This window comes from Plectropomus leopardus, chromosome 11 (assembly GCF_008729295.1).
Source record: "Plectropomus leopardus isolate mb chromosome 11, YSFRI_Pleo_2.0, whole genome shotgun sequence".
Taxonomy (NCBI): domain Eukaryota; kingdom Metazoa; phylum Chordata; class Actinopteri; order Perciformes; family Serranidae; genus Plectropomus; species Plectropomus leopardus.
The window spans coordinates 18,172,547-18,185,693 of NC_056473.1; the positions used below are offsets into that span (position 1 = coordinate 18,172,547).

The 13,147-nt window shown below is 38.0% G+C and overlaps 1 protein-coding gene across 1 annotated transcript in view; it reads left to right on the forward strand.

The window, feature by feature from the left end:
- The window catches only part of sntb2 (syntrophin, beta 2), a 33,244-nt gene extending 21,299 nt beyond the window's left edge, over positions 1-11,945 (forward strand). The window contains exons 3-7 of the mRNA XM_042495810.1: positions 443-653; positions 3,745-3,887; positions 4,604-4,800; positions 6,596-6,786; positions 7,711-11,945. Coding sequence (XP_042351744.1) covers positions 443-653; positions 3,745-3,887; positions 4,604-4,800; positions 6,596-6,786; positions 7,711-7,803 — 835 coding nt within the window. The 3' untranslated portion in view covers positions 7,804-11,945. The remainder of the gene's footprint in view (positions 1-442; positions 654-3,744; positions 3,888-4,603; positions 4,801-6,595; positions 6,787-7,710) is intronic.
- Positions 11,946-13,147: the final 1,202 nt, after the last annotated feature.

Here is a 13,147-nt window from a genome sequence, read left to right on the forward strand (position 1 = left end):
AGGAACCCCCTCGGGCCCCCTACAGATCAGAGCTAAGCGCCCAATATTCTCAAATCCTAAAAACATGCACTGACCTGTGCGGGGCAGCTGCAACTGGCCTCATGTTATTTTGCAAATTTCTTAGTAACTTCTGAAAAAAATATCTGGCACCCCATCCTGTTTTTATGCCCCAAAATTATCATTAACCTGTCAAGTTTGAATATGCCATAATTTTCTCATTTGGTCAAGGACATGGATGAATTTCTTTGGATAATTATATATATCATAGCGTGTTTGGAGTATATCTCAAAGAATAAAATGTGTTTTCAATTAAAGTATGCCCCCCACCAAAAAAAAAAATCCTTCTTAAAAAACTGTGGTTTATCTTCTTTTCCATGAACAGTTTACATTATTTTCTCTATGAAGCCTAATACAGTTCTTTCATTTCCTTTGTCCCATTCAGACTTCTGGAGCTCCATTCCCCAGATGGCCAACACACGGTGGTGCTGCGCTCTAAAGACGGCCCCACCGCCAACTCCTGGTTCACTGCCGTCCACACCAACATTGCCGCTCTGCTGCCACACACCCTCGCTCACATCAACGCTTACCTAGGGGCCTCGTCTTCGACCTCCACACACCCCCATCTTAAACACATCGGCTGGTTGGCTGAACAGGTATATTTAGGTTTGTTTACTTTAACAGCTGCATGCTGTCTTATACAGGTGATAATCCTTTGCAGATGCTCAGGGCTTATTGCTAATCTTAACATTAGATCCAATGCAGCCTCATCAAGCAGGATAAAAACAAGAATAACAAATGGAATCGCACTCGAACATAATAATAATATAGCAAATAACTACATAAATACACTACACTACATGAATAAACTGTTTGTTGAAAGAACGAAAGCAGTATTTTTCGTATTCGTATTCGAAGATTCCAGTATATCTATTTCAATTTCATCTCAGATCATCCAGTACAAGCACATGCTCAGCCTGTCATGTACTATTATTGAAGAAACAAGCCTTCCAATAGCTGCAAAACTGCCTATTGTACCGGATATTTTTAGTTGGAAAGCTATTCACTGATCCACCCAAAACTGTGGTTGGTCTTTAACAACTAGGTTCATTTTGGATGCTTGCAGGTTGGCAAAATATTTGCATTTGTTAAACTCCAAAGACAACAAATCTCTTATTGCATCTTTTGTCTCTATTCCTCTCTGTCTTTTGATTATTTTTTTATCAGCAATGAAAAATAAACAAAACTTGCAGGATGCAAGGTTCTCATTTTCAGCTGGCATTGGCCACGATGTTCATTGTTCAAAGGGATAGTTTGACATTTTCAGAAATACACTTATTGGCTTTTTTGCTGAACAGTTGATGAAAAGATGAAAAGCACTCTAATGTCTGTACAATGACCTCTTATCTTTAGTGCTGTTATATCAGTCTAGATTGTTTTGGTGTGAGTTGCTGAGTGTTGGAGATATCGGCTTGTGGTGCTAAATGCGCCAAAAACACATATTTAAAAACTCAACAGCAATATATCTTTCCAGAAATCATGACCCGGTTACTCAAGACAATATTTTCATCTATGGCGCGGCAAGAAAGTAAATAAGCATATTTACCAAAACATGGAACTATTCCTTTTAAAGTGACAAATGCCAAAACACAGTGTATCTGTAGCTATACTATCTATCTATACATAATATCTGTCTATACTATCTGTAGCTATCTATACTTTAATTAAGAGGATAGGAAGTTTCTGACAAAAAGGCATCTTTTTAGCCAAAACCCCCCCCCCCCTTTTTTTTAATGTGTCACATTTAAATACAATTAAAAGAAATAATTGGCTGAAATCAGTGAATTATTGTATCATTACATTTTAAGATTCTTTACATATCAAAGTATCATTTGACAAAGATAATCACACTGTATTAAAGCATTATTTATCAGCACATGCTTTGATGGCAGTGTTACAATATGGTGCATTTTCGATCATGTTACAAATGTCATAAATGTTAGTTAGATAAATGTTTTGTTGTAACATTTCTCTCAAAAGGAAATGGTTTGAGTGGTTTTCAGTTTAGTTTTCTTACAGTGACTCCTTAATCACTGCACATATGCAGATTTTACACATGAACTCTGGCATTTCTGCTCTGCAGCACCACACAGGAAGAGTGTGTTTTCTTGAATTAGCTTTAGTCCTAAATTTAAACATATCCATTGAAAAGGGCTACTCTCAATTCTTTTCACTTTGATGAAGTGTTCATTCAAGGTCATGTTGACTGTATGGATGCCTGGCTGTGTTTGTCTTGACCGGGCTCAAACAGGAAACAGTCTAATGCAAGTTTCCGTTGCATTACACTATTTCCTGTGAAGCCCACCTACTCACCGCAGTTTCACTCAAGAGCACATGTCTGGTCTAATGCCATCGCTTTGCACTGTAACTCCACCAACACTTCAGTCACCGAGCCATGACTCAGACGAGCACACGCCGCCCTATTTTTACCACAATGCAATCAAAAATCAGGTCGGACTGTCAGGGTGAGCTACTTAACTCTGCAGCTGCACATTGTCAAACTCCATCAGTATCCCTGTACACTGTTAAACTACATCCCCACACCTGTACTCCATGCCCCTCACTAAACTACATCAGTGTAACTTTAGCTGTCAGATCACTTTACTCTGCCTGTACCTGCTCAACTACATCACAACACCTGTATCTTGTCAAACTGCATCACTACACCTGTACCCAAATCCACTGTTTTTACGCAGTTAATCACCAGAACTATATCTGTTCGCTGTCAAACTACATTTCTACAGCTCTACCCCAAATCCTGTAGTAGTTTATATGTCAGACTACATCATTATACTTGTACCCTATTAGAAAAAAAGTAGAAAAAACACTCCAAACTTCAAAATAAAACATTGAATAAATCACCCCAAACTCAAAGTTAAAAAGGAAACACAAAAAACGTGTGGTGAATTTTTTGACTCAAAATGAAACTTCTCAGAGGCAAAGTCATACAAAATATAAAGATCTTTAATCAAAGACCTGAGATGGTTTGCAAAGCAACTGAAGCATGCCACATTTGACAGATATTAATATAACTTTCTCATAGGGGCAGGTCGTCTTTCACATACCAATCAAAACAGACATTCTCCTATTCTCTAAAATCATCTGATCGAAACACCATGACAACATGTTTGATCAATAAACAGAACTTTAGATGTTCTTGTCTCAGGATAAAGCTGGGGTAACCCAACCTGATATAGTGACCTAAAATATGTCAATAATTTAGCACAAGTCAAGACAAATAAAATATAGTGTAGTGTATGGTATATGTTAAAATAAGCAGTGAATAACGATAACTATAAGTTTCCACCACATGTGAAAAGAAAATTATAAACAAAATTGAAAATAACACCCCTCATCTCAAAATCATTTTAAAAAATAGAAAAAGACTTAAATGTTTATCAAAATAATTGGCTATTATTTTTCTGTAATTGACTGATTGATAAACCAACAATTGTTGCAGCTGTACTTCCATAAAGTCATTGTTAATATAATTCTTAACAAAGGCTCTTTTATGCAGGTGGTCGTGGAAACTGAAAATGTTGCTTCCTTTTGCAGTAAACCTAATCATATAATGACTGTAAATTACTGAACAAAATAATTTCGTAAAAATGTCATTTGGAATTTTTACTTGTTGTTATGCATCGGTTTAACCAATAAGCACTGACATTTTCTGACTGTCTTACTAAGGTCCAGTTGGAAGGTGGACGGCAGCAGTACAAACCGGTGGTCATGGCGCTGACAGAAAAGGACATCCTGCTTTTCGAATCGGTGCCGTGGAGCAGAGAGTCCTGGTCCATGCCTCTGCTTACACACCCACTGCTAGCCACAAGGTAAAGACATCAGATAGCAAATGCACTCGTCTGAAACCAGAATGCTCAAATCTTTCAGTTTCAGCTTTTAGTCAGAAAGCATCTCACATCATGCTTTATGACAGATAAAAATCAGAAAGAGAAAACAGATCAGACATTAATCCCTTACATATGAACATTTTTGCAAGTCCGCTGTTGATTCTCTGCAAGGTATCAGCAAATATTCAACAGCGCATCAGATTACTGTCAAGGGGAAAAAAGGTTTCAAAAGGTTTTAGCTGGCTTTTAGTTTGGTACTTTCCATCTCCTGTCAACATATATTCCACTAATGTATGGTAAGTACCTGGAAGTTTACAATTTCCCACAGTACAGTCAAAGTGAAAAATAATTCCCAGTTCATTGGTAACCTGTTTAGTGTTGGTGAGAGGTTTTTACAAGCTGAGAACCTCACCTGTAAAAAAAAAAAACAACACCCAGTTCTAACTATTTAGGAAATTTAACTAAATAGACCAGACAAAGTTTATTGCTGTGCTCTATAAATAAAACTGACTCTATAAATAAAACTGACTGACAAAGTTGTGGGTCAGTCACTTCAGAGACCAGGACTCCTCGTCAACTTTAAACAGCTTAAGAAAAGCTAAGCAATTTCAATTAGCAGTCTTTCCAATGCAGATTATCTGTGTGGGTGGTCTTTGAGACTGTTACATGTGTCTGTATTTTCATGTTTCTCCCTCCAGACTGGTTCACTCTGGCAGCGCCCGCGGTTCTCCTGCGCAGGGTTCAGACCTAGTGTTCGCCACGCGGACGGGCACAGGACGGGGCATCGAGTCCCACATCTTTCGAGTGGAGACCCACTGGGATCTGTCCTCGTGGACGCGGGCCCTCGTGCAGGGTGCACATGCTGCCGCTGAGCTCATCAAAGAAGTCTCCATCGGTGAGTGTGTGTGTTTAACAGGTGATTAGTCTGAAGAAAATGTTTAAAGTCAGTATCAAAAGTAAGGACACGGGTCTTCCCAAGTAGTCCTGAGGCTGAAACAAGGTTTTACACAAACACAGGGTTGTTCTGAAATGTGACACTTTTATGTACAGCTTGTGTTACGTTGTAGAACAAGAGTTTGAAGCTGCCTACAAACAACAGCTGTAACAGCTATGGACAGTCTGTGGTGAAATGCAACTATATTTACTGCATTTTAGTACAAAATATCTGTTTTTTCCACAGAATGAGAGTGAATGTGTGGTGGCATTTTTTTTGTCCTCTCTCTAAATTCAGAGGTTTTTCTGGTCGGTGAAGACAGGCAGGCAGGCGGAGCTCTCCATGAGCTCTTTTTTTCCTTTTTGCACTTGCAGAATGGATCATTGATCTGTTGATCCCTTCAGATCAGACCAGATCAGATCAGATCGATGCATGAGAGGAGCAGCTGGTCGGGAGTGTGGATTCCCAGAGATTTTTACTGTTTGGCAAACATGGCGCTGTACTTAAAAAGTGCTGTCAGTGTTGCTTTTAGCAAGTAGGCTTAAAAAAAAATCATTTCTTGTGGTTGAAAGTAAAGAATCTTAATTTTTCCACCTTTAATGACATCTGACCAGATGTTCAAGTAACTCATCAAACAACAACCCAGTATCTTTAACTAGTCATGCTGTAATTTAACAAGAAAAATGTACCGGATGTGAGCCAAAATGTTAAAAGAAATTCAGAATACAGAAAAAGATTTTTAATGCTACAGTTATTGTTATCAATAACAAAATATAAATCTAATAATACGTCTTGATTTAGATGTGAGGTCATCCCAGGTTGTCCACAGGAAACAATTCATTACATAGTGCAATACAACACAACACTTCAACCTCAAACAGTGCTGCAGAGTGGATTGAGCACCTCGGGCATGCAGGGCTCATGTGCACATATTGATGAATGCGTTTGTTTTATACTGTGTGTGCGCTTTGTGTCACTGCAGACAGGTTAGCAGCAGTGTGGTAGAGTCAGTAAGCACACCATAAACCAGAGGATGTGGGTTCACTTTAGTACACAAAGCCATTATGCTAATAGGTGATTGTCAAGTGGAAGTTACTTTTCTAGAGAAAATATACCTCATGTAACGCTTGTACATGATTTTTTTCCCCCAAGGAAACACATATAAAATATTTTCATGCACTAAGGCCTTTAAATTCCAAAGTGCTTTGGCTGTGACAGGAAGCCCCTGACAGCAGCTGGCTTGCTCGCAGTGTGCAGCAGCTCAGAGAGAGCAGCTCTGTGCAGGAAAAGCAGAAGTGGGAGCCAGCAGAGGGGAATGTTTCCACTCTGTGCAGAACAATAGTTGGCTGCAGACACAGCACTGGAAAGAATCAGCCTCTTTTTTTAAATTTTCTCTTTTCCCTGTCCTTCTATAGTTGTACAGGAACATTGAAGTCAGTCGAGTTACAGTAATACACATGCTTTCAGATCAAGTGACGTCACAGTTAAAGCTGCATCCTGCAGGATTTTTATATAAAAGACACACTTGTCCATTGGACTGCAGCAGAGAGGAACATCCCATCCAGGTTTAATTCAGATTAACTCCGTCTGAGGAAGTTATTATTCAGCTGACAAATAGTGAAGGAAGTTAACAACATCTCATGCAGATGTGTAAACATGTAGAACACATGTTTCTCACCTTCCACCCACACTTTGCCACTGAGACATTTTTCTCAGGCCTGCTTCCCTGCTATTCTGAAGCTCTTTTCTCTTCCAGGTTGCACGTTGAACAGACAGGATGTTCGACTGACACTGCATTATGAGAAGGGCTTCACTGTGACGAGGGAGCCGGCAGACCCTACGGGGGGCGCCGTGCTTTACAGATACCCGTACGAGAAGCTCAAAATGTCGGCCGATGATGGAATACGCAACCTCTACCTTGACTTTGGGGGTCCAGAGGGAGAAATGGTGAGTCAAGGCCGTGGGAACAAAGACATACTGTGATACTTGATATGCTGTCGCATGACTTAGCATTTTATACTCCTGCCAGAGAGCAGATGGATCATTTCAGCATGAAACAATAAAAACTAGACTGAAACAGGCAAAATCACTCTAGAAACTATCGAAACTAAACTAAACTGAAAAAAAGACAGAATAACTCTATCTAGAGGAGGGTTTTTTTAGCAAAGAAAATTAGGATTGAATTGACCAACAAAACAGGAGGCAAAACTACAAAGCTTGTGAGTGCTGTTTAAATTAAATAAATAAATCCAACAAAAGAAGGCTTTTCAAAAAAAGAGCTGCTAATCAGAAGTGAAAATAAAACCTAATACAACCAAATTGGCTTGTTGAAAAATGAAATACAGCTCAAACCAAAACCATGAACCCCCTAAAGTGACAGTTAAAATAATATAATTTACCAACTCAAAAAAGTGGATTTAATGCAGTGGTTCTCAACCGTGTTCCTGTTAAGTAACCTTGAACTGATACATGTTTGGTCACGAAAACATCCATTTGATAAGATCTCTCTGCAGAGACCTCCATCTGAAAATCATTTGGTTTTTGGATATGATAAAAATTCTAACCGTAGAGGAAGTGACAACTGTGATCAAAATTGTCACTTTCATGACTCACTCACATTGGTTTCACTTCTATAGTGAATTACGTAGTGAAAATAAACTATTCCTGGGAACGCCCTAGAGGTCACTCAAGGTCCCCTGATTGAGAACTGCTGATGTATTCTAGTGTACCGATAATTATCTGGATTTCATTTAATATAAGTCTGTCATATTTACAAGAGTTTCATCCTATCTTTGATTCCTGATGTAGTTCCTGTTTCATCTCCCCTGCTGTTTTTCTCCTTCCTTCTCACTTCCTCGCTGCATCCTCCAGGTATTTGACCTCCACTCTGGTCCAAAGCCGGTTGTGTTTGTCCTCCACTCCTTCCTGTCTGCCAAGCTCACTCGCATGGGCCTGCTGACGTGAAACAACCAACAGCAGCAGCAGAGACGAGAGGACGGGCCCAGGCACGATGAGGAGAGGGGGAAACACTCCCAAAATGCGCATACTGGTGGTTGATTTGTATTTTTTTCCAGTTCCTTCATTCACAGCTAAAGCTGCAGGGAAGATTTAACCCACAAGTCATGTTGTCGATTGTCTCAAAATTGTGCCTTCGCTTCCAACCTCACCTTGTGATCATTTTTATCGTGAGGTCAGGTGAAAGGAAGTGGCACTTTGCTTGAAGTCGTGAGGTGTTAGGGGACAGTTACAAAATGCAAAAAAAAAAAAAAAAAAAAAGCTATTAACAATCTCATAACATTCCATGTGATAATGTATTAAATTTAATTATGATGATCTGATGTGATGTTTAAAAGAATGAGCGAAGATGCAGTCATGTGCTTATTGTGAGTGCACTTCAAGCAAGGTGTTACCGAAATCTGCTAAGGAAAGGAAGGATTTTCAGACAACTAATACACAGCCAAGCACAGATCGGTAAATGCTCCCTGTTTTTACTCTTTGCCTATCATTCCGTGACAGCCTTTCTAATGTACTTTGGGCTCTTTTTAATGTATTTGTTCATTTTTTGTGTGAGTGAAAGAGTCAGAATGCAGTTAACTAAGATGAGATTATGTGAATGAAGCAAGGTTTGTGTGTGTGTGTGTGTGTGTGTCTGTCTGTCTGTCTGTCTGTCTGTCTGTCTGTCTGTCTGTCTGTGTCTGTGTCTGTGTCTGTGTCTGTGTGTCTATACTACGCGCTTCTGTTGGCTTGATAGTGTGCCTGCTGTCTGACAGACCCACCTTTTAGCACATTATCCCAAACTACTGTTGTAATCAGGATCGCCAACTGTGCCTTTCCACATGTAGTCAAAGACACTCTTTGTAACGTTTCCTTTTTTTTATTTCACACAATAAGAGAATTTTAAGCTTTCGACATGTGCAAGCAATAGTATTACTCTTATAGTGTAAGCCATGTTACTTTGTTTTTGTATGTGTATACTCATGATAGCATGACTTCCTGACATTGACCTCTGTATCAGATGATGATATATGACATGTTACCTCCCCTTCTTGGCCTACACTACCACGTAGTTTCCGTCTCAGTGTCGCCATCATCTCATTCCACTTTGCTTGAGATTACTGGTCTCTTGTTACTGTTCCCACAGCAGCGATTCTCTGGCTGTTTAACAGGCTCGTTCCAAGGTGGGCCGCCACATGACAGAAGCACCATTGTATTTGAATAATCCGAACTGCGATGGTCAAATACGTCTCACCTCCTGTGAACCCGAGCAGTAGAGAAGTTACTGTACACTTTATGTTCTTCATGTTTTTGTGCTCTTTTCTTTCCATTTCAGTGTCGAGTTTGAGAAAATTATTTTTACTCAAGGTCCACTGACTTGCTTTCTTTGGGAGCTTTCAGCCACATTTCATGGTCTCATGGAGATGCTCAGCTGTCATCACGTGACCTAAGCTTAGTTATTAAAGGCTCTGCATACGGCATTCAGAGCAGCATACTGCTAATTGCAAGGTAAAGATATAGTGGAGTAACGCCCGGTCCACACACACACACACACACACACACACAAACACACACACACACACACACAGGATGCACCGCAGCCTCGAGCTGACACAATCTGTAGCGATAGTTGCAGCGTCTGGTCCATTTTTTCCCAGAGCCGCGTGCAAATCTAGCAAGAAAACACAGTAAATACTCTATTATGGGAGGTATAAAGGATATATTAGATATGATATAAATGATCTGATCATAATTTAGGATAAAATATGGATCCAGTCCTTCCATAATGCTTGTTTGTTGCGTGGAAACAGAGAGAAAGAGATATTATATTATTTGGTTATATTTATTATGGAATTAATGCATTCATTGCTTTAATGTTGCAGCTCGCAAAGGCAGAGCCCACTTTAAATACTTTATGTACTGCTGGGTAGTTTAATCTATAATAATACATCACACTTCATTACGTGATTTATATTTTGTATTTAAAATCTGAATTCGCAAAGTAACTAGTAACATAAGTCATCAAATATATGTAATGGATTAAAAAGTAAAATATTTCACTCTCAGATGAAGTGGAGTATAGAGTATAGTATGAAGTATAAAGGAGCATAACTTGGAAATACTCAAGTTAACTACAAGTACTTCAAAGCTGTACGTAAGTACAGTGCTTAAAAAAATATACTATACGTAAATATACTTTGTTCTTTCCACCATTGGGTGTAAGTGTTAAGTCACAGTTATCAAGAGATTCTTTGTGCAGAGTCTTTAAAATCAGCTTTCAAGTGATCACATTACTGATCACTGATTACATGCACAGATCAAACAAAAAATCATTTTATCTTTGATACTGTTTACTCATTAAAATTTACTCAATGATACAGTATTATTTTCAGCAAAAACGTATGTAACATCTTATTTGTCTAATATGATTAACATCTCCAGTAGCAATTAATGTGAAATTAGTGACAGTTAAAAATATTTACAGTATATTAATGGGATGAAAGGCTAGTGAACATAATTAAAAGGAACATGAGCAGGACATACATTTTGTTGCTGGAAAATGAAAAACATCAGAGAAAACAAATGAGAGGAAAATATAGTATCACACCAAAGAAATTCCAGCTTTATTTGTGTTGTTTTCACCTCTGACAACATAAGAAAATGCAAACAGGCTGAATGAACTCTGTTCTGTATCATTCATGTGCAGCTCAGTCCAAAAGGTGCGTGCTGCTCTGGTTCTGTCCCCCAGCTGTGTGGGATTCACTTTTAACCAACTTATGAGACCTGTGGAGAATATTTAATACGTATAAGTATAATAAGTATATAAGTACAAGTGAAAGATTTTTACTTTTATCTTTCACTGAAGTCCAAAATCTCACTTTTAACAGTTTGATAAATTTGGGCCCTGATGCTGATGAGCTGCTGATGGTGTTGGTTAAGGCCGTGCTGTTTGAAAAATGCAGTGTGAGGTCACGTGTTGACATCTGAGCAAAACCGCAACCAGTGATGAGGACTTGAGGAGATGCAGTTGAAACTGCAGTACCCACGATCAAGAATGGACTTTAAACACTTTTAAGAAACATTATCAGAAGAAAACAAATCAAAAGTCACCCAAATTAAGGTGGGCTGAGTCAGTTAACGAATTTAGTTACAATCTTCCCTTCAGTCCCTCTGTTCAGTCCAGTGCCTGTGTTGAGACTTGACTCGTTTATGAGTTCAACATGACTGTAATTAACACATTTTCATAACCGTCAGTGGGATCATGGTACATGTTGCTAAAGTGAGCCTTCCCTTCAGTAGAGCTTCTGTGTTCTTGTGGAGCTCAAACAATGTACCATTGTGTCCACTGAGCGTGCAACACAGGAGAACAAGATATCCCCTCTGTCCTCGGATAAGGGACACAATCACCAGTCTGAATGACCTTTACTCTGTTTTGGACTCTGATGTCCTTGTGATGGTTTGATCAACTTTTTTTTGCCTCTCTTATGTGAGGGAAAATGTCTACAGTTATTATAGCTTTACAACTTTCTCAAGATAGTTAATAGGCTGTTAAAGGAGAGACAGACTTTCATTAAAACATCACGCATTTGAGGGAGGTTCAAGCTATATCTGGCTCAACATAAAGTCTTGTTCCCATTTTGCACTCCATCATTCTACTTACTCACCACACTTTTCATGTCAATGATGTTACTCTAACTCACTGCACAGATCTGATTGTCTTAAGTTGGTCACCCTTCAACTAGCTACAGGCCGTCCCTCTCTGAGCTTGATGCACTAACCCATAAAACCCTCTTAAATCTGTGAATGTACACCTCTCTTCGTCTTCCAGGTAATTATTAGTTTTCATCTTTTTATGTTCTGAAATCGTGGCTATCCTGTCTATGCAAAGCAATGCTTCAAAGAAGGGGTTTTTGAACCAAAGGTGATATTCGTGGCAGCTTGCGTCCAACACAATCATTGAACTGAAAAGTCACAACAGGATAAAGTGCTGCTGCAACGACCTGTCATATGCAAAGTATTTTAGACTTCCTTCCAAGATACAGTATACAATGTATGATAGAAATGTAATAATCTCAAATGTAAATACCTACCAATAAAACTGTTACAAATTACAATAAAGATATTGTGTGGTTTGTTGTGGAAGTTTTCGTGTATATTTATTATATAGACAATATTTACATTTAATTTTATATATTGACTGTTTATCTCAGTATTTTTGATGTATATTCCCTGTCTTGTGCTGGGCATGTGTCTTTTTCAATAATGGGAGTACTACTGCTATAACAGCAAAATGGCCACAGGCCCGGGGTGATGGCAGCAACAGTTTAGCCCCCCTGAATCATCTACCACTTCACCACTGCCAGGCTGTTAGATTGGATTAACAACGAAACACTATATTTTTGTTTTCTCATAATTACATAATTCCAAATAGAGTCAATGAGTTTTTATTTGAGATTGTGCACAGGTACTATACCCAGATAGAGCTAATATCTGTTGTTTTCCCAAATGTGAATGAAAGAAGCACTTTTTGTAATTGTGAAGGAGAGACGATTGAACATGTGTTGTTGTTTTTATGTCACCTCTTTGGTTTGACTTACAAATATACTTTTAAAAAGATGGCACACTAACAAAATTAGATAGACCTATTTTACACATTTTTAAAAATCCAAATTTCCAGGTGATGAAAAATATCTAAAACTTTTCTTCTTCTTCTTCTTCTTCTTCTTCTTCTTCTTCTTCTTCTTCTTCTTATTATTATTATTATTATTATTATTATTATTATATAATATTATATACATAAAATAATTTGGCTTTCAAAGCCTACCCTACATTTATATTTTTAGAACTACTAATTTTAAAATATACTTGACAATGATTTAAAAATGTAAAACTTGTCAACTTTAAATTGGCATAAACTGGTAGATTCTTTTAGACATTTTAATAAAATTTCAGATTTTTAGCAAAACCTGAAAGTCTTTATTCTCAATGTTTCTTTATTTCCTCTGCATTTGTTTGTTATGCAATTGAATCATTTGCTATATTATGAGTGTGTGTGTGTGTGTGTGTGTGTGTGTGTGTGTGTGTGTGTGTGTGTGTGTATGTGTATATATATATAATACAATGTTTACTTTAAAAATACCGAATGTATGTGTCGACTGTATCAATACAGTCGAGAAATAAGGGTTAGGTTTAACTGGAAAATATTAGTAAAAATCGTAGATCAACAACTTTTATTTCGATAATATTTTTAACTAAATAAATTACTTTGAAAAAAAACGTACCTACTTAAAAACTTACTTTTGTTTTAATTTAA